Source organism: Cebus imitator, unplaced genomic scaffold (genome assembly GCF_001604975.1).
Source record: "Cebus imitator isolate Cc_AM_T3 unplaced genomic scaffold, Cebus_imitator-1.0 Scaffold155, whole genome shotgun sequence".
Classification (NCBI taxonomy): domain Eukaryota; kingdom Metazoa; phylum Chordata; class Mammalia; order Primates; family Cebidae; genus Cebus; species Cebus imitator.
In genome coordinates, this window is record NW_016107470.1 from 302007 (window position 1) to 323210 (window position 21204).

The following is a 21204-nucleotide window of genomic DNA, read 5'->3' on the forward strand; positions in this document are numbered from 1 at the left end:
AAAAAAAAAAAAAAAAAAAAAAAAAAGAGAAGCAAAGCATTATAGGAGGATTGTTTGCATTTAAGTAAAAGCAGTATCTGTAATTTTTGGCTGACTGCTCCAAGTACCATGTATCTCCTCCATCAATGCTTTGAGTATATTCCTCTATAAATGCATGTTAACTTAACAGTAATAATAAAGCAAAAATAACTATACAAAAATGAGTCCACCACTACCAAAATGGTACCAAGTTCACAAATAATTAATCTACACCCAAATTTCCAACCATCATGATTTTTAGAATTGCAGTAAGGCTTCCCTTCATAGATTTATTGAAAATGTTTTGTACTCCTACAAGTTCACCCTCCCTTCCTATAAAGAGTGAAGTTCAGTTTGAATTGATTGGTGGATAATTTTTCCATTTTTCCTCAGGCAATGTGAGTTACTCCTATAAATCAAATATAGGCCAGAGGAAATAATGTCTCAGATGGGCAGTGACTGACCAGGAGAAGTTCTCCTTCTCAGCAGGAGAAGTTGCTTATGCCTTGTTTGGTACATTGTGAAAAAACACAATTAAATAAATACACAGTCATGCCTGAGTACCCATCCTCCACCCTGCCATCCTCCAGTATGGCAAAAATCTGGTCAGAGTCCATTTTGGGTATCATTCCACGGTTCCTTGGATCCCAAAGCTTTCAGAGTGCTGGCTGGTCAGGGAGCGTACAGTCAATCCTTGGTGGCAAATGTCCCAATTTTTTAAGTACCAGCGAGTCCTTCTCCAGGGTTGCAGGGCCACAGTCTCCACGAATGAAGATAACTTTTCTTAGCTGCCCTGTGACAACTGGGTTTCACATTTCCTGAAACTAGATCTGTGGAAAGAGTCCCTGAAATTAAGAGAAGAGGGAAGAGAGGGAAAGAGAGCATACAGAAGTAAGAAACATCAACTGGCCTTTTAGAAAGGGTTAGGGGTGGATTACCTGGTAGAAATGGATATCAGTCACAGAGAACTCAGCAAATAATAACTGAAAGGTCTGTGACCCCTTCACACTGTGCCAAAACAAACACAGAAACCAATCAAACTAACAAAAAACCCAACACAGGCCGTAATTCAGCCCTGAGAAGACCGCTGGCACAAGACCAACACCAAAGTGTCTGGGAGAGGTCAAGGAGCAGGGATGGGGAGGACGGGAGCAGAATGGATCACACCCTGGCAGCCTCTGATTCCAGGCCCCATGCCCTCCCTTCGCTGGTGCTGTAGCTCCTCTAGTGCAGCAGACCATGCCCTGAGGTGCTGGGTCCCATGCGCTGCCCTTTAACCCCCAGGAAGAGGCCTTTTCTGCTCTGTTCTTACCTCTTTTGACTCTCAACTCTGAATATTGGCTTGTAGAGTTCTGGGATTTTCCGCTCGATCATTGGTCTGAGGTTCTCTTTTAGCTTGTTATAGTTCTTTTTGAGTTCCTGCTGATACTCCCTCTGGTCTGGTGTGATGAGACGCTTGTTTTTCTCTACGGCTTCACCACATCTGAGATGAAAATATCAATGTGGGATAAATAAATGACTTTGAAATGCTTAGAAATCTGAGAACAATGAAACTACTTATGATTTTTTGAATAACTTTAAGAGCATTTTCAAACTGGGTAGCATACCAGGATTACCTGCGGAGCTTTTCAAAACGCAGATTTCTAGGATCTATCTCAGACTTAATGAATCACAACTGCTGAGGGGTAGCACCCAGAAATCTCTGTGTTTTACTTTATTTTACCATTATTTTTTAAGACAGGGGCTCACTCTGTCACCCAGGCTGGAGTGCAGTGGTGTGATCACAGCTCCTGGCAAACTTCGACCTCCTGGGCTCCAGCAATCCTCCTACCTCAGCCTCCTGAGTAGCTGGGACTACAAGTGCGGGCCATCGCTTCTGGCCCAGAAATGTCAAATTTTGAAAAGCTGCCCAGGGGATACTGAGGCCAACCTAGCCAGAATTGAGAACCTCTGACTTGCTATGTGCCAGAAGAAGTTTCAGTAAGTTTTACATGCATTATCTAATTTTCCCAACAACCCTAAAAAATCAGCTTTTATCTTTATTTTGTTCCTGAAACTAAGAAATGTTACGATGCTTGCCCAAGATAACACTGTAAGGAAGTGGTAGATCTTAGAATCAAACTCAGGAATGGAAGCTGTTCTACTTACAAAAAGCTCACTGTGATTTACGGCAACATGGCATCAGAGCAGGTGCCATTCAGCCCCCTCCTGCTACACACATATGGAAGTGCTAGGAAAGCACAACAAAAACTTGTTGAAACAGAAAGGGGAACACCAGGTGCCAGAAAGAAAGAGAAAAATAAAAGCTAGAGTGATTGCAGGAGCTGGTGGCAAGGCGGCTGTGACTAGGACTGGCCCATGAAGATTTTAGGACTGCATATAGTTCTATGGGATGGGTGGAAGGGGTTTCAAAGCTCACACAAGATTAGTGATGTGACCCTGGCCAGGGCAAAGGGAGATTCTGGATATGCTATCTGCATATGGTCCAGAGCCTTGAAAAGCTACCCCATCTATGAAAGAGGGTTTAGAAAAATGCTGCAAGCTGTCCAGAGTATCAGAATGGAAACTTGCTATCAGCTTAGGGCCATTCATGAGAAAGAAAGTCATCTTGAGAAATGGAAATTCTAGGCTTGCACCACATATGGTGTAAGTTACAAATGTACATTTCTTGACTGTATGTGCTTCAATGTAAGAAAATAAAAGTTAATCCAAGATTACTGAAATTGCTAGGGCTCAGACAAACCAACATAAAGTTGCTCTGGAGGAACACATTCTCAATCAGGACATAGGGGCCACTCCCGCCAAAGATGAGCTCACAATAAAAAGTTACAAACCGTGTGAGGAAATCAGCTACCATGAGAGAAAACTAACAGATGCATCAAACAAAATAATTAGTCCAGTAAGAATTAGAGATAATAGAACAATGCAAAACCAAAGTTAACACAGAGAGGTAATAAAATGTATAAAATCCTAACTAGAAAAAAAAGAAGAAAAAACCATGTGACTAGAGAAAAAAGAAGAAAATAAATAAAAGGTACAAAATCCATGATAAAATCAAGAATATGAAAAAAGAGACCAGGAAAGGTTCAGAAAAAAGCAAATAGGACTTCTAGAAAAAAAAATGCAGTAACTAGGCTAGGCGTGGTGGCTCATGCCTGTAATCCCAACAGTTTGGGAAGCTGAGGTGGGTGGATTGCCTGAACTCACGAGTTAAAGACCAGCCTGGGCAACTTGGCAAAACCCTACCTCTACAAAAAATATAACAATTATCTGGGTATGGTGGTGCGTGCCTGCAGTCCCAGGTACTTGGGAGGCTGAGGTGGGAGATGGCTTGAGCCTGGGAGGTAGAGGCTGCGGTGACCAAGATTGCACCACCGCACTCCAGCCTGGGTGACAGAACCAGACCTTGACACACACACACACACACACACACACACACACACACATACACACACGCACACAGAACTGTTAAAAGACAAAAACCTCAATGGAAAGGTTAAATAATAGACTAGACATAACTGGATAATTAAATGTATGACGAATCCAAGGAAATCACCAATGAGATTTAAAAAATAAAAAATATGAAAAAATTGGTTAAGAGACATGGAGATATAAGATCCAACCCACATCTAATAGAATCTCCGACAGAATGGAAAGTGAGAGGGAGGCAATATTTAAAGATATAATAGTTGATAATTTTCCAGAGTTGAAAAGAGATATAAACTCTCTAATGAACAACAACAGATCTATACCCAGCCTCTTCATGGCAAAACTGCATAGCATTAAAGTCAAAGAGAAAATCTTAAAAACTCATCCTGGTTATCCGACTTGTGGACTGTTAAACCAAGGTCTCCTACACAGTATGGTACACCCCAAAGAAGACAGTCAAGTTATTTAAAGATGATAAAGTCTTGCCTTTTGTTTTATACTCTTCTACCCTAGGGAACTTACAAATTGACAAACCTTAAAGGGACAGAGTAATGGCTGTAAGTTACCTAACATGCAATAGTTAGTAATAATTATATTATCCTTCAAATAAATAAGATCTGGGTGATCATGTGCCTTATATTATTTTCCTAATAGTGGTATTAGACTTGGGGTAAGTTATGGAGATACCGAGACATTGTTATCAAATCCTCTTAACACTGAACACATTTCCAGGATGACAATGAGGAAGAGGATGGCATGTGGCAAGGAAAAGCTACCTGGCTAGGCGAAAATAAACCTACAACCACAGCTTCATCATGGAATTAATCTGCTGGAGAAGAAGGACCTGCTTGATTTAACTTACACAGAATCCAAAAGAACTCCCTTAACCAGATTTTCGCCTACATTTTAAGTTTGGCATTAGTTGAAGCAAATTATAGGATACCTAAGGTTACATATTAAAGGTTTTAGGAGAGAACTAGAAGGGAAGGTGTATGGCCTTTGAATCCTGAGAAATCTATGTCACCCCTTTTTATTGCTTCTTAACTAACAGTTACAAGTAACACCATGTGTAAAATAAAATTAGTTGCAGGATGACTTCAAGGCCCAAGTTTATAACATTGGCAGACTATAGGAGGTGGGATGAGGCCTGCCAAAGCTAACAGCTAATTTGGGGAAGTCTACTCTGACATCTTTGGTATAATTAACTAAACTCTCCTTAGTCCTTGTTTGCAGAAGTAGTGCTAGCTAGCTAACACATCCTGATTGTTTACCACGCGCCCTTGAGTGAGTTAAATGCTTTATATGCAGACAGAACTGTGTTGAAACCAGCACTACTCATTAGCAGGATGACTTAACCATAAAAATCTTCAATTTTCTCATCTGGAAAATGGGGATAATAAGCTCATATAATCTCCCAGGATTGTTGAGAGAATTAAAGGAGAGGCTGTGATAATAAGGCAGACTGATGCTTCTGGAGGCTGGCAGATTGTATTTTCTAAAAAATGGCCATAAGAATGTGCTCTCCTAGAACCTTGCCCATACCCCCATCAAGAGTTGGGTGGTTCTTTGTGGCAGCCACAATGAACAGAATGTGGTGGAGGTGGTACTGTGTGCCTGGCTAATAAAAGGTAATATGGCCTCTGTCTCTCTCTCTCTCTCTACTATGAGAGTCCTGAACCATCCTGTGACAAGTCTAGCTACCCTAAAGCTGTCATGCAGGAGAGCCATGTGGAGAGAAGGAGAATTAGAGAGAGGAGGCGCCCCTGCTGTTTGAATATTCTCAGCCCAGACACCAGACATGTATGAGGAAGCCTTTGGGTAATTCCAGTCCTAGCCACTGTCTAAGTGCAACTGAGTGAGAGGCTCCAAGCAAAAACCACCAAGCTGAGCCCAGCCAACCCCAAGTTATAGCACAACCATTATCGTGGCCACAATACAGCTGCTAGGGCCCCAGCCATGATGGCCATATCCTAGGCAAATATCAGGAGTAGAAATGAGGAAAGCAAAAGTTATTACGTACCACATGCATAATAATTAAATGTTGTTTTAAGCCATAAAATTTTGAGGTCATTAGTTACATAGCAATAAATAACTGTGGTGTTTTATAAAGACAAATATATTAATAGCTGGAGCAAAAAATAGGTTTATATAGTAATATCACTTTATATCTTTAAACTTTCATAATGCATAAAATTATTTTATATACTTTTCCTATATTTCTTCCTTTCAGTCATTTGGGTTATATTCTCTAGGTTATTTGATTAAAATTGAAATAATTTCTACTATGTTAATTTAAATCCATAAGCTAAGGAGGGCCATGTGCTAACATCCCTCCTAGAGAATAGCCATATCTCTTGGAAAATGTATACAAAATCGTAAACAACTTTTTAAAAATGATCTTATCTGTAACATGCTCTTAGGTCCACAAACATCTGAGCTGTGTTGCTCTCAGCGATACAACCATTCCAGACTTCCCTTACATCCTCTCATGCTCCCTTTGTTGGTAAACTCCCTGAACACAAGTATTTTCTTAGAACAAATATGCCTGGAGTTTTCTGGCAGTCACAGTCCTACAGAAACCAGATTGATAGGGATAAGAAAGGGGAGGAAGTTGTACCTCCAGAAAAGGATTCCTGGCTTTTGATGACAGTAACATTTTGAGGTCTCCATGTATAGAGTTAAGATCTCCTGGAGAGAGTGGTCATGTAGCCCTCATCCTCCCTGCATCTCTTGGTGCCCCAGTGCCCCCTTTTTTTGAGACAGGATCTTGCTCTGTTGCCCGGGGTGGAGTGCAGTGTAATGATCTTAGCTCACTGCAACCTGTGCCTTGTGGACTCAAGTGATCCTCCCACTCCAGCCTCCCGAGCAGCTGGAGATACAGGCACACCATTATGCCTGGCTAATTTTTTGGTATTTTTTGCAGAGACGAGGTTTTGCCATGTTGCCCAGGCTGGTCTTGAACTTGTGAGCTCAAGTGATCTGCCCACCTCAGCCTCCCTAAGTGCTAGGATTACAGGCGTAGCCATTGCACCCATCCTAGTCCCCCTCATTTCAGCACAGCCCACACATTGGTTCCTGAGTGTGGCAAAAAAAATTTATTAGTTGTTTTCTCAATATCCACTCTTTCTTCCCTACTAGCAGAACTTCGGGCAGTGTGGCCACCTGGAAACTTACATTTCCTAGCCACCCATGCAGGTAGGGATGGCTGATAAGACAGGAAAAGTCACTGGGAAACGGACATACCTTTTTGCTCTTTCCTCATACTTGCCCAGATGTGGTCATGATGGCTGGATCCCTAGCAACCATATCATGACCATGAGAATGGGTACACTATAACCAGGATGGCACAGCAAAGAAATGGAAAAGAACCAAGGTCTCTGATGACTTTATAAGTCCACCACATAGCTCTGCATCAACTACCTCCAATCTTATTTAGTGTGAGAGAAAAATACATTTCTTTTCTTTTCTTTCTTTCTTTTTATTTTTTGAAACGGAGTCTTGCTCTGTAGCCCAGGCTGGAATGCAGTGGCATGATCTCGGTTCACTGCAACCTCTGCCTCCTGGGTCCCAGTTCAAGCAATTTCTCCGGCCTCAGCCTCCCAAGTAGCTAGGATTAAAGGCACATACCACCATGCACAGCTAATTTTTGTATTTTTAGTAGAGATGGGGTTTTACCATGTTGGCCAGCCTGGTTTTGAACACCTGACCTGTGATCCACAGCCTCCCAAGGTGCTGGGATTACAGGCGTGAGCCACCATGCCCAGATGAAAAATACATTTTTTTTATTTAAGCTACTCTTACTTGTATTCTGTTACTAGCAACTAAATATAGTTACCAGAGGGAACAGCTCAGCACAGCAATTAAGAGAATGGACTCTGGGGCCAGGGTGCTCAACTCTGAATCCTGCTTTGCTGCTTACTGACTTTGCAACCTTAAACAAGTTACTTAACCTCTCCATGTCATAATGTCATAGTTTCTTCATCTGTGATGTGAGGGTGATAACAGCCTACCTCATAAATTAATGTAAAGATTAAACGAGTTGAAACATACCAAATGTTCAGAACAGTCCCTGTACATAGCTAAAGCCAGAGCACATGGTGGTGTTATTATGCCCAATAGACACGGTCTAAGTACATGAACTATTTGTACCATATGAGAATGATGGACTATTAGAGATGCTGTATTCTAGTCCCTTTATTTCTTTTCCTTCTTTCTTTCTTTCTTTCTTTTTTTTTTTTTTTTTTTTTTTTTTTTCTTTTCTCTGTAGCCCAGGCTGGAGTGCAGTGGCACAATATTGGCTCACAGCAGCCTCTGCCTCCCGGGTTCCAGTTCAAGTGATTCTCCTGCCTCAGCCTCCTGAGTAGCCGGGATTACAGGTGCACACCACCACGTCCAGCTAATTTTTGTATTTTTAGTAGAGGCAGGGTTTCACTATGTTGGCCAGGCTTGGTCTCGAACTCCTGACCTTGTGATCCACCTGTCTCTGCCTCCCAAAGTGCTGGGATTACAGGCGTGAGCCACTGTGCCTGGCCCCCTTTATTTCATAGTTGAAGAAACGAACATGCAAAGAGGTGAAGTGTCCTGTCCAGTCACATGCCTGTGGGACAGCACAGCTGGATATGAACCCAGAATCCTGCTGCCCCCAGGCCAATGTCTCCTCAGCCCCACTGTGTCTTTCAAACTTTATAGAGACAGACAAATCATGGATAGACAATCTCTATATTTAAGTCAGATTAATTCTCTATTTCCCATTCAAATCCATCAGTTCCCTATTTGCCCCACTGAATGTCACACTTACTGATCACTTAGTATGTCCAAAGTCTTATTCTAAGTTCCATGTATTAACTCATTTTATTCTGACACTAATTGCAAGAGGTAGTTACAATTATTATTCCCATTTTCTGTCTGGGGAAACCGAGGGTGGGTAACTTACTCAAGGTCATACATCTAGTTAAGGCAGAATGGAATCTGAACTCAGGCAATCTGGTTTGAGTGCCCATATTCCTAACCCCAACGCCACATATACTGCCTAGGAAAGCCATTGCCCCATTTTCAGCAATAAGACAGGCACATGGCCTTGGTCTCAAGTTAAAACTACTGTTTCTGTTTCCACCTACACTCGACACATTTGGTTGCCCTTTGGTGACTCAGACAAATTCCTTCTCCTTCCTCTCCATAGACTCCCAACTCCCATTTAAAAACACCACCACGCAACACCCTGTTTTCTGACCCTATGCCCACATATATGCTGCAGAACCCTTTCAGGTGTATCTGAAACGACTTCTCTTGAAGGCAAGCTGTAACTTGTGCCAATGAGTTCCACTATCTTTTATTTAAATACAAAAACAAATCTAACATCACTTAGTCTTTACAGGAATAAGAAAGTCCAGATAAGTATAAAGAAGAAAATTAGAAAACCTAAATGGTCAGGGTGTTCGGGGGAGCAGAAGAGGGGACAGAACATTGTATCTCTCTGTCTTGGCTTTTGAACTCCTGAGGTGTTTTTTATGATTGCAGGAAAAGACAGAAGCAGATTGAGGTCCCAGCTTGGTAACAGTTTGAGGAGTTGCAGGACTGGCTGCATCAAGTCAGGCTGCCAGGATTCTCTTTATGTCTATTTCTGCTTCCACTATAGCTGAGTCAGAAGGGTCGCTGCCCAGTGGTGGCACTAGACGCAGTGGGCCTGGCAAGCAAACGTTTCTGCTATTAGTTCTCAGCAACAGAAGGCTCACTTAATGGTCACCTTGGAAATCTGGGCTTATCGATCTACAGCCCAAGTCTGCTGAGAATCTGGAGCTTACTAAAGGGGAAACCTGAGAGCTGTTCAAGCCCCAAACATTTTCCACTTCTGCATCCCTTCTGCTGTCTGTAAGCAGCGTGGAGGAGAAAACACACCAGTGCAAACAACGTGAAAAAATAGTTAGTCTATTTATTAAAAGCTGTAACTTTCAGATTGGACTTGAGGAGCAATTAGGCAACAGAGGACCCTTCATCTACCTGTATTGAGGGTATGATTTACATACCATACTATTCACCCACTTTACGTGTAGAGTTTGATGAGTTTTAGTAAATTGATACAGTTGTGCGGCCATCAGCACACTGTCACTGACGACTTCTGATCTCTGTGGAATAAAGAGGAGGGCAGGTCAACTGCTGTGTTTGCACACAGACATGAAGTCATGAGCAGCAGGACTGTTTGGCCTGTAGCTTTGTCCCACTGGTATTGGGACCTCATCCTTCCACATATGTAGCACAGTGCCTGGGACAAAGTAGGAGCTCAATAATTGCTGAATGAATGGATGAACTGATGTCTATAGTTGCTTCAAGGTGTAGTAGTTTGAGCACATTTGCTTTTTTGAAGGGAGGAAGCAGAAGGCAAAAGGGGGTGAATGATGATAAGGATGGTCTGAGAGATTAAGCCCTCAGTGAGGGAGGGAAAAGTCATAGGGAGAAAATGTGAAAGGAGGCAATTAAGCAATCTTTGCAGCCCCTCCACTCAAAGTTTGGTCCAGTGTAGCAGCAAGAGCAGCAGCGACAGCATCACCTGGGAGCTTGTTAGAAATGCATTGCTTCAGGACCCACGCCAGACCTACTGACTCAGAATCTGCATTATTTTTCTTTTTTTGAGACAGGGTCTTGCTCTGTCACCCAGGCTGGAGCGCAGCGGCACGATCAGGGCTCATCACAGCCTTGACCTCCCTGGACTCAAGCTATCCTTCCACCTCAGCCTCTTGAGTAGCTGCGACTCCAGGCATGCACCACTACCACACCTGGCTAAATTTTTGTATTTTTTAAACAGACGGAGTTTCGCCATGTTGCCCAGGCTGGTCCTGAAATCCTGGGCTCAAGCAATCCTCCCACCTCAGCCTCCCAAAGTGCTGTGGTTAGAGGCAGAGCCACCGCATCAGGCCAGAATCTGCATTTTGACAGCTCCTCAGGTGATGAGTAAGAACAGTGAAGTTTGGGAAACACTGACAGTCTCCTAGCATTCCTAGAACAACGCAGCAGTCCTGCCAGCGGGGATAAAAGTGGGACTGGTTCCCATGTGGAGTCACCGTTAAAAAGGCAGCAGAACAACATTTTAAATGGTGAATTTGATTTTGAAAATCCAACATTTCTGCAGGCCATCTGGGGAGACGACAGCATCTTTATTGAAAGTCTAATGCATGACTTTGTTAAAGGACCATCCCTAGGAAAGTCCATTTTCTCTTGTACCTCTTGCCTGGGACTACTTTTACTGGGCCCTGGTTCTTTTTGGAGTAACTTTTCCTGGGGCTGGGAGCTAATGAGAAACATATGTTTAGTAGGGATTTTGTAAGTACATTTTACCTAGGTGAAGTCATGAAAAGGATCATACCCATGAGATACAGGATTGCAAGATTTGTCACTGGTAGACAAAATTGAGGCAAAATGAATGAAAATCACTCTCTTGATAAGTTTTCTTTTTTCCTTTTTTTTTTTTTTTTGATACGGAGTGTCACTCTGTTGCCCAGGCTGGAGTGCAGTGGTGCAAACTTGGCTCACTGCAACCTCTACCTCCCAGGTTCAAGCAATTTTCCTGCCTCAGCCTCCTGAGTAGCTGAGATTACAGGCATGCACCACCATGCCCAGCTAATTTTTTGGTATTTTTAGTAGAGACGGGGTTTCATCATGTTGGCCAGGCTGGTCTCGAACTCCCAACCTCAGGTAATCCACCCAATTCAGCCCCCCAAAGTACAGGGTTACAGGTGACAAGTTTTCTTTTACATTTAAATTCTATTCAGAGCCTCATTTACTGATGTTATTGTCTTTCCAGTCTTTCCTCCTTGTCCTAGCATGCTCACGAGAGCATGCTGCTCTAGCTGGACTTAGAGGAGCCCGGTGCATCAGAGGCATTCCTGACTGAGTCTCGTGGTCCTGGCCCACTCATTGGTACCCCAGTGCCCCTTATCCCTGGGGATAGGTTCCAAGACCCCTAGGGGATGCCTGAAACTGGATGGTTTCCCTATGGTTTTTTTCCCTATACATATGTATCTATGAGAAAGCTTAATTTATAAATTAGGAACAGTAAGAGATTAACAACAGAACAATTATAGCAACATACAGAACTAAAAATTGTATGAATGTGGTCTCTCTATCTCTCAAACTATTGTAAATAATACTTTCAGACCATGGGTAACTAAAACAGCTGAAAGCGAAACCTTGGATCAGGCAGGGCCACTGTCATGGCTTCCTCTTCCCCACTAGTGCCTTTCTTCCACCTATATAGTCAGGACAAGATTTAAGTGCCAAGATTTAAGTTTCCATAATGCCTCCCCGAAACACTCCGGCCTGAAACGATTTCCCTTTTCTGATCTCCATAGTTCTTAAAGTTCTGTGTGTAAGCTGCATTGTTATTCAGCCATGCAGAGCCATAGCCTATCGTTAAGAACAGAGTAACAGTCAGATCTCTGTATTCCCATAACTAATCTCAAGCCTGGAATATAGTGAGTGCTTTTTAAACATTTCATAGGTCCTGGAGCATTGTCAATTTTGGAGGGCTTTAACCATGATTAATTTTAAATAAAAATAGATTTAAAAAAATCCAATCTCTGAGCCCAGGAGTTCAAGATCAGCCTAGGCAGCATAGTGAGACCTTCTCTCTACAAAAAATAAAAAATGGGGCTGGGGGCAGCGGCTTATGCCTATAATCCCAGCACTTTGGGAGACCAAGGTAGGTGGATCATTTGAGGTCAGGAGTTCAAGACCAACCTGGCCAACATGGTGAAACCCAATCTCTGCTAAAAATACAGAAATTACCGGTTATGGTGGTATACGTCTGTAGTTCCAGCTACTCAGGAGGCTCAGGCAGGAGAATCGGTTGAGCCTGGGAGGTAGGGATTGCAGTGAGCTGAGATCACACCACTGCACTCCAGCCTAGGCGACAGAGTGGGATCCTGTCTCAAAATAAAATAAAATAAAATAATTCTCCAAATATTTTTCTAGCCTTTTAAAAGATATGTACCATGTACTGAAAAAAATCTACTTTTTTTTTTTGTCATGTCAGAATTGTTGTCAGATACAGGAAACAATTCAAATATCAAAACATTCATCGAGATAATCTGTGAGTATGTTCATAAACATGTGCAAATACATACACACAAAGCCACACACACATCCTATTACCAAGTGGCTGGGATTCACTGCAGGGCACAGTGTGTCTCCTCTGTATGTAGCGAAGTTGTGGACCTCTCACAAAAGCCTGTGAAGGAGATCTCTCTAACCTCACAAATGCTAGCATTTTGATGTTTTCACTGAATTTAGCAAACTTTAACTTTTAGTCTCCTTTATCCCCATCTGCCAAGTGAAGAAATTCCTATACTTAATATTATTCTTTAAGGTTTGAATAAAAAGAAATATTGGTATACATTTTTCTGAAGTCCTTTTCTCTTACAGGTAAAATGCCTCATATCCTTCATACTCATTTTTTTAGGGCCATAGGAAACCCAATAGATGTGTCTGTATTGCAATAAGTTACAAGACTTTGACCAAAGACCCAGTTCCTAACCGACTGCTCTTGAAGCCAGCTCCATTGCAGAATTTAGGAGCAGAGATGAGACTTGTCTGACATGGAGAACTGTCATCAGGATAATACCTTTGAAAAGCCCAGTTTTAGAACCTGTCTCTCTCACTTTGAGGCAGTGTCCATTTTTAAGTTTCTAAAAATATTATAAGATTTGAGACATTACAATGACAGCCAATGCAAAGAACTTCTGGGACTCTAGTGCATCGGTGGAATATCAGCACATTGATGGGCATGTGGGCTATTTGTATTGAGAAGACTTGGTTTGATCTCAGCTCTGCTGCCAACTGGCTGTGTGATCTTAAAAAAAATTATGTACTGTCTTGGAACCTCTGATTCCTCTTTTGTACAATGAGGAAGATGATGATACTTCTTACAACATGATTGTGAGGCACATGGGATGCTAGACACGAAAGCATTTCACAGTTCACGTGTTACTCATGAGTATTTCAAGTGGTGATGCCCTACTGCAGTGGTTCTTAAACTTCAGTGTGCATCAGAATCACCTGGAGGGCTTGTTAAAATGCAGACTGCTGAGCCACACCTCCAGAGACTCCAATTCAGAAGTGTGCACGGTGCCTGAAACTTTATCTTTCTAGCGAGTTCTTAGGTCATGCTGAAGCTGCTGGTCTAAGACTGCAGTTTGAGAACCACTGCTCTACTGAAACTCCCAGCCATTTTCCTTCTTACCGCAGGATGAATTCCTTAAAGCATAACCTCAACTTGTTGTGATGTCGATAGAGTTTTGGATCAGCAGGAATTTCAGCCAAGAACACTTGGGCTACTTCCAGTGGTCCCTGATGGAAAAAAAAAAAAAAAAAAAGCCAATATTGATATTGGAAGGAAATTAAATTGCTTGGGAGAAAATATTGGAGTGACTTCTTAGTTTGAACATTTAATTTTGTAGTTGGTTTGAATTAAACAAAAAAAATCAAGGAAAGTCTTGGACATCTCAGGAAATTTTGATTCCTTAGGAGGAGTCTGAAGTTTTAGAAGAATATTCAGAAGTATAAATGCATTTTCTCTGTTGTTGTTGGTTTTTTGTTTTTGTTTGTTTTTGTTTTTTTTTTGAGACAGGGTTTCACTCTGTCACCTAGGCTGGAGTGCAGTGGTGTGATCTCTGCTCACTGCAGCCTCTACTTCCCAGCCTCAAGTGATCCTCCCACATCAGCCTCCTGAGTAGCTGGGACCACAGGTGTATGCTACTATATCTGGCTATTTCTGTATTTTTTTTGTGATGCAATTTTGCCACATTGCCCAGGCTTGTCTTGGACTTCTGGCCTCAAGTGATCCATCCACCTCAGCCTCCCAAACTGCTGGGATTATAGGCATGCACCACTGTACCCTGGCAAATTTATCTTCTTTTTTTATTGTTGCTGTTTTTGAGACAGAGTCTTGCTCTGTAACCCAGGCTGGAGCACAGTGGCGTGATCTCAGCTTACTGCAACCTCCTCCTCCCAGGTTCAAGCAATTCTCCTGCCTCAGCCTCCCAAGTACTGGGACTACAAGCATATGCTACTACACCTGGCTAATTTTTGTATTTTTAGTAGAGACGGGGTTTCACCATGTTGACCAGGCTAGTCTCGAACTCCTGACTTTAAGTGATCTGCCCACCTCGGCCTCCCAAAGGGCTGGGATTATAGGTGTAAGCCACTCTACATGGCCCCAAATATTATTTTATTAATCAAATACTACTAATACTAGATTTTCCTTCATATAAAAATGTAATGCAATTGCATCAAATGGTACATGCTTTGAGATGCTTTTCTAAAAATGAGATTGCCTTGATCTATCCATTTTTGTTGACTTATCTCATTGCCCTAGTGGCAAACATCGTTTTGCATAATTGCTGGCTTGAGTCAGAGATCTCCATAGCATACAGATAGACCATGGTTGTGGGCTTGTAAAGTCCATTTTATCAAAGGATTGGCACTTACAAAGGCAAAAGTTTCCTCATTTTTTTTCCTGATCTTGGAAATCTAACAGGCGTTTCTATTCTCTATTTCTGCTCCCTTGATGGCAAGTACACTCAGAATTTTTGTGGAGAAATCTAATTATGCTGAATGAGAAAAGACTTATGATGCTCACTGAGTATCTGAGCATGGAAGTGTGGACAAGAACAGATCTAGAATTGAATTAAGGAGGCCCACTGGACAGAGGTATTAGGCTAGTACCTCCATCTGAGACCGGTTGAGCACCATGCTGAACTTGGGAGTTAGGGTTCTAATAAGTCCGAGAAGATCTAGTCTTGTCTGAATGGCCTAAGAAATCTGGTCCCAGGTCACTCCTGGTTGCCAAGGTCCTTGGCATGCTGGGATCACCTGGTGACTGACCCAAGAATTGGATGTTCTAGATCCTTTTCCCTCTCTCCTATAGGCACTTGTAGGTGAGTCTCAAGCCCTGCAATGACTGTGTGAATTGGTCATGACTACGCATTCTTCAACAGGACTCCAGATTCGCATCATATTGTCAGGTCTGGCCCGAGGTGGAGACTCCTCTGAGAAAGTGGTACTCCTAAAAACCTGGGCCACTCATCTCTAGGACTTCTTTTTCACCATGAAAGGGAAAAGGCCTCCTAAAAGTCTTCTAAACCTGACAAGAGTTCAGGCTAACTGTAGGAACATCTCTGTGTTTATATGCGCATCACAGTCCTCATCCACCCCAAGAAAGGAGGGTGTAGACATATAACAACAACCCAAATAATAAGAACCAGAGGCGCTGCCACCCTCTGTTTTGCTTACCTGATTTACAGTAGCTCCTACAGAGCCTTGCAGTACCATTTGAAGCATCTTTGGATCAGGGGGCACCTGGTTAATGGCAACCGCTAACTGCAGGGTCTTTTTCTTCATGTCTTCAATGGCAACTTCAATCGGTGTCAAAACAAACTGGACATGGGACGTAAACACAGGGAAGTCACTGTCTGGTCTCATAAGCTATGGACAACCTGCAGCTATGACAGAGAGGCCACCTGGATGTGAAGAAGCAGCTAGGGAAAGACTTTCAGTCACTTAAAATACTCTTAACAGGTTTAAAAGAAGGAAGGGCCTAATATTTCTTGAATTCTTATGTTCCAGGAACTTTACATACATTTATCATTTACTCCTTCAACAACCTCTTTATACTCTCCGTTTTACAGTCAAAGGGGGATTTATAAGGTTGGGTTCCACAAAGTGCCACAGGTAGTAAGGGAGAGGTCCTAATTCCATCATAAGAATGTCTATATTCAAAGTCCATGTTTTTCCTACCCTGTCAGGTTGCCTTTCCTATTATTGAGCAAGTTACTCAACTTTATTTATTTATTTATTTATTTATTTTTGAGATGGAGTTTCACTCTTGTTGCTAGGCTGGAGTGCAATGGCATGATCTTGGCTCACTGTAACCCCCGCCTCCTGGGTTCAAGCGATTCTCCTGTCTCAGCCTCCTGAGTAGCTGAGATTACAGGTGCCACCACCATGCCCAGCTAATTTTCTATTTTTAGTAGAGACGGGGATTCTCCATGTTGGTCTGGCTAGTCTCGAACTCCCGACCTCAGGTGATCCGCATGCCTTGGCCTTTCAAAGTGCTAGGATTAGAGGTGTGAGGCACCGCTCCTGGCCTCATGTTACTCAACAGAAAGCTATATTAGAAGCACAGCACTCAAGATTTTCTCCCCCATCGTAACACATGCTTTTGATATCACCTGTGCCTTCTCCAACTCACCCTGAGGGTAAATTCCAGTAAATGGAATTCTCTTAAGGGTCAATCTATTTGCTAAGTTCTGCCGGTTTGGGGTAGAGTCTTCTCTGAAAGTTATGGGTTGCATTGTGTTCCCCCATAATTGATACGTTGAAGTCCTAACCTTCAGTACCTCAGAATGTGACATTATTTGGAGACAGGGTCTTTACAGAGGCAGTCAAGTTAAAATGAGTCCAGCCAGGTAAGCACTAGTCCACTATGGTGTCCTCATGAGAAGAGGAAATCTGGACACAAACACAGAGGGAAGATGATGTGAAGAGATACGGGGAAGAGGGCCGTCCACAGGCCAGGGAGAGAGGTCTGGAACGGACCCTTTCCTCCCAGCCCTCAGAAGGCACCAACTCTACCGGCACCTTGATTTCATACTTCTAGCCTGTAGAACTGTAGAGACAGTACATTTCAGTTGTTTAACTTAGTTCTATAGCCCTCGCGAACAGCTGAGCACCATTGTTGAGGGTGTTGGGGAACTACCGATGGCCAAGAAAAGTTCAGGCTGGGGCAGCAACTCACGCTCGTAATCCCAGGACTTTGGGAGGCCGAGGTAGGGGGTGGTTTGAGGCCAGGAGTTTGAGACCACCCTGGCAAACAAAGTGAGACCCCTGTCTCTACAAAATATATATTATTTTAAAGAGGGGAATTTTAAAAGAGGGGAAAAGGGCACCCTGGGTCAGGAAGGTCACATCATACGCAGCTTGTGCCACGTACAGATCACTGTGGGCACACAGCCAACTCCATCTCTCAAACATGTGTGTCTGAAGCTTAAACTCTTACACAGTCACTGCTTTCAAGCTGGGCTAGGGAATGTGTCTTAAGTGAGAAAGTGTTCTGAAAGATGTAGAAAAACAAAGCCTTCAATTTGCCCAATTCTTCCCCTCTTCCATTATCTTCCTCATACCCTGGAAGATGGAACTGGGAGTTTGGACTTTTCATTTTATAGGTTTGCTAGATGGTGAATGGTCCTCTGTCCCAGGGCCTTTAATAATACCTTGTACTTGCATGTACTTGCCCTGGAAATAAGTTTTTCTTTTTTTTTTTTTTTAGAGTCTCACTCTGTTGTCAGGCTGGAGTGCAGTGGCACGATCTTGGGTCACTGCAACCTCCACCAGGTTCAAGCGATTCCCCTGCCTCAGCCTCCTGAATAGCTGGGACTACAGGCACGGGCCACCATGCCTGGCTAATTTTTATGTGTGTATTTTAGTAGAGATGGGGTTTCACCATGTTTGCCAGGATGATCTTGATCTCCCAACCTTGTGATCCACCTGCCCTGGCCTCCCAAAGTGCTGGGATTACAGGCCTATATTGTTTTAATTAGCTGGGCATGGTGGCACAAGCCTGTAGTCCTAGCTACACAGGAGGCTGGGGCAGGAAAACTGCTTGAGCCCAGGAGGTCGAGGCTGTGGTGTGCCATGTTCATGCCACTGCACTCTAGGGCAACAGGGGCACATCCTGTCTCAAAAATGAAAGTGAGAGAGGCAGAGACGCAGAAAGAGAAAAAGAGAGAAAAGAAAGGAAGAATGAAAAGAAAGGAAGGAAAGAAAGGAAAGGAAGGCAGGCAGGAAGGAAAAAAAGAAAATAAAAAAGAAAAGCAAAAGTTTTAAAATGCTTTTGGGCTGGGCGCGGTGGCTCATGCCTGTAATCCCAGCACTTTGGGAGGCCGAGGTGGGCGGACCACCTGAGGTCAGGAGTTCGAGACCAGCCTGACCAACATGGAGAAACTCCATCTCTACTAAAAATACAAAAAATTTGCCGAGTATGGTGGTGCATGCCTGTCATCCCAGCTACTTGGGAGGCTGAGGTAGGTGAATTGCTTGAACCCGGGAGGTGGAGGCTGCAGTGAACTGAGATCGTGCCATTGCACTCCAGCCTGGGCAACAAGAGCCAAACTCCTTCCCAAAAAAAAAAAAAAAAAAAAAATGCTTTTGGGCACCATGAGTTTATATGTGTTATGCCTAGGATATCTCAGTGTTCAAAAGTCCAAAGCAATAAGTACAGTAAGTACAGCAGATGCCTTCTAAACCCACCCCCTCTTGACTGAGTCACTGCTTGAGGCTTTCTTTGCCCTCTGTGAAACCCACACCCTGATGTGGTTACCTGGCTGAACACTATCTGGTGGACGACTCTCCAGTTAGTTCAGCTATTTCTGCTTCTGCCTGATGAGGTGTATATTCACCACGACTCATCTGTGTTTGTTCACCAACTTGATTATGCCTGTTATACTTGTTATTTTAAAGACCCAGTCTAATGAGATAATGCATAAACTGATGAACCATGGGAGTGGGAAGAAAAAGAGTTGTTTCTATAAAAACCAAGCCAAATGCTTGGACAAGACATCACGAAAGTGAGTTGCTATAAAAATTCCTGTCATATTAGGTGTGCTCAAGACAACTGTCAAGGTCTAGGGGAGAAAAAAACCATAAAAATCCAGAAGTCTTCTCTTTCAAATTGTTTAACAAGGATCTTTAAGCTCTCACTCTGCTAATACAAAGCAAAACTAAAAATCATGGACAAAGCACTATCGGTGTAGTTTATAAAAGAAAATGCTGAATTGTGATCAGCAAACCCATAGTCACAGAAAAGTCTGTGGCCCTATATAAAAAGGATGACAAAGAAGTATACATGTATGTGTTTTAAAGAATAACAAGTTGCTGGCTGGGTGTGGTGACTTACACGCTTATAATCCCAGCACTTTGGGAGGCTAAGGCGGGTGGATCACGAGATCAGGAGTTCAAGACCAGCCTGGCCAAGATGGTGAAACCTTGTCTCTACTAAAAATATAAAAATTAGTTGGGCATTGTGGTGGGTACCTGTAATCCCAGCTACTCAGGAGGCCGAGGCAGAGAACTGCTTGAACCTGGGAGGCGGAGGTTGCAGTGAGCCGAGATCACGCCACTGCACTCCAGCCTGGGCAACAGAGACTGTCTCAAAAAAAAAAAAAAAAAAAAAAAGTTGTTTATGGTTTGTACAATTTTGAACCATTCTGTGGTTTGAGAGACCTTCTTCACCAGTCCTATTATGAATAAAATGAGTATAGTCTTGTACTGTACTTAGAGATCTTTCCTGCTAATGTATAGATGAAGAAACTAAAGACATGTAGCTTGTTCAAAATCACAGGAGGAAGCTGGGACTGGAAGTCAGTCAACTTGTTTACCTTACGTGGTACCTTTCCTACAGCACACAGCACACCCCCGACTCACTGGGGCTGCTCACATGCACTTCCTGTCTCCAGCAATTAACAGCACAACTATGTTTGAATCATCTCTGGGCTTTTAAAAATATAACACATTTTGGCTGGGCACAGTGGCTCACACCTATAATCCCACCACTTTGGGAGGCCGAGGCAGGTAGACCACCTAAGGTCAGGAGTTCAAGACCAGCCCAACCAACATGGAGAAATCCCATCTCTACTAAAAATAGAAAATTAGCCAGGTGTGGTGGTGCATGCCTGTAATCCTAGCTACTTGGGAGGCTGAGACAGGAGAATCGCTTGAACCTGGGAGGTGGAGGTTGCGGTGAGCCGAGATGGTGCCATTGCACCCCAGCCTGGGAAACAAGAGTGAAACTCCACCTCAAAAAAGAAAATTATATAAAATATTTAAAATGTGAATATATATGTTGTATAAGTATATAAATAAATGTATATTAAATATTATAATTAAATATATAAACATACTTATACTAAAGATATAACTTTAAAATATTAAATATTTAAGATAAAATAGTGCTATAACATAACGTAGCTGCCTAATGGGATTTTCTGGCACCATGAGAGCGAAAGGATGACCATTTAGTCATACTTCAAGAGCATCCCCCTTGTTTTCAGTCCAATCTGCCATGAATGAGGTTTGTGTGTTCTCCTGGGAGGCCACCCAGGCCGGCTCATCCAGTGGTGGCCACCCCCTCGGGCACATTACCTCCTCCTTCTGGATGACACTGATCCTGGTCTTGATGTAGGGGAAGGCATGCATGGTAGTCAGGACCGTGTTCCTTCTGTACTGCTCGTGCAGCTCTCCCCGAGGCCGCCCCTCCAGGGTGAACGGGGTGGTGTACATGAACCTCCGAAGGTTGAAATTCTTCTCAAAGTATGTGACCCTGTCTTTCATCTCATACTCATCAAAGTAGGGCTCCACAAAAGTGATCTGTATGTAGGCCTGAGGGGGAAAAGACAGCAAGGGAGAAGATGAGCGATTCTGCAAACAACCATCCCTGACGCAATGGAGGGGCATGCTGGAACACAGCCAGCACCCCCCCGCCCGGTGCAGCCCGCAGCAGTTCCTCCTCTCCACTTCCAAGGAGAGAAGGGACTGCACGGAGGGAGAGGGGAATATGCCGTGGGGGGAGTCAGGGCCACTGGCCGTACCTTCCTAGCAGAGCAAACTGATCCACAGTGGAAGCCTTGGTATGAGAGTTTGCCAACTGCTATTCAAAAGAGACAAACTTGCCTTTTCAGAATGACCATGACCATCTCATGGTTACGAGGAAGT

General features: G+C 43.2%; 1 protein-coding gene and 1 long non-coding RNA gene across 2 annotated transcripts in view; one reads left to right on the forward strand and one right to left on the reverse strand.

Annotated features, from left to right (window-relative positions):
* Positions 1 to 27: 27 nt before the first annotated feature.
* Positions 28 to 21204, reverse strand: part of DOCK8 (dedicator of cytokinesis 8) — a 246736-nt gene continuing 225559 nt past the window's right edge. The window contains exons 43-47 of the mRNA XM_017543412.2: positions 20635 to 20871; positions 15730 to 15873; positions 13679 to 13785; positions 1331 to 1501; positions 28 to 863 (exon numbers count right to left, since the gene is read on the reverse strand). Of these exons, the coding sequence (XP_017398901.1) occupies positions 803 to 863; positions 1331 to 1501; positions 13679 to 13785; positions 15730 to 15873; positions 20635 to 20871 (720 nt within the window). The 3' untranslated portion in view covers positions 28 to 802. The remainder of the gene's footprint in view (positions 864 to 1330; positions 1502 to 13678; positions 13786 to 15729; positions 15874 to 20634; positions 20872 to 21204) is intronic.
* On the forward strand, positions 7126 to 16587 carry LOC108314494. The gene is made up of 3 exons (XR_001829493.2): positions 7126 to 7156; positions 13588 to 13590; positions 16521 to 16587. It is a non-coding gene; the product is annotated as an uncharacterized LOC108314494 (long non-coding RNA).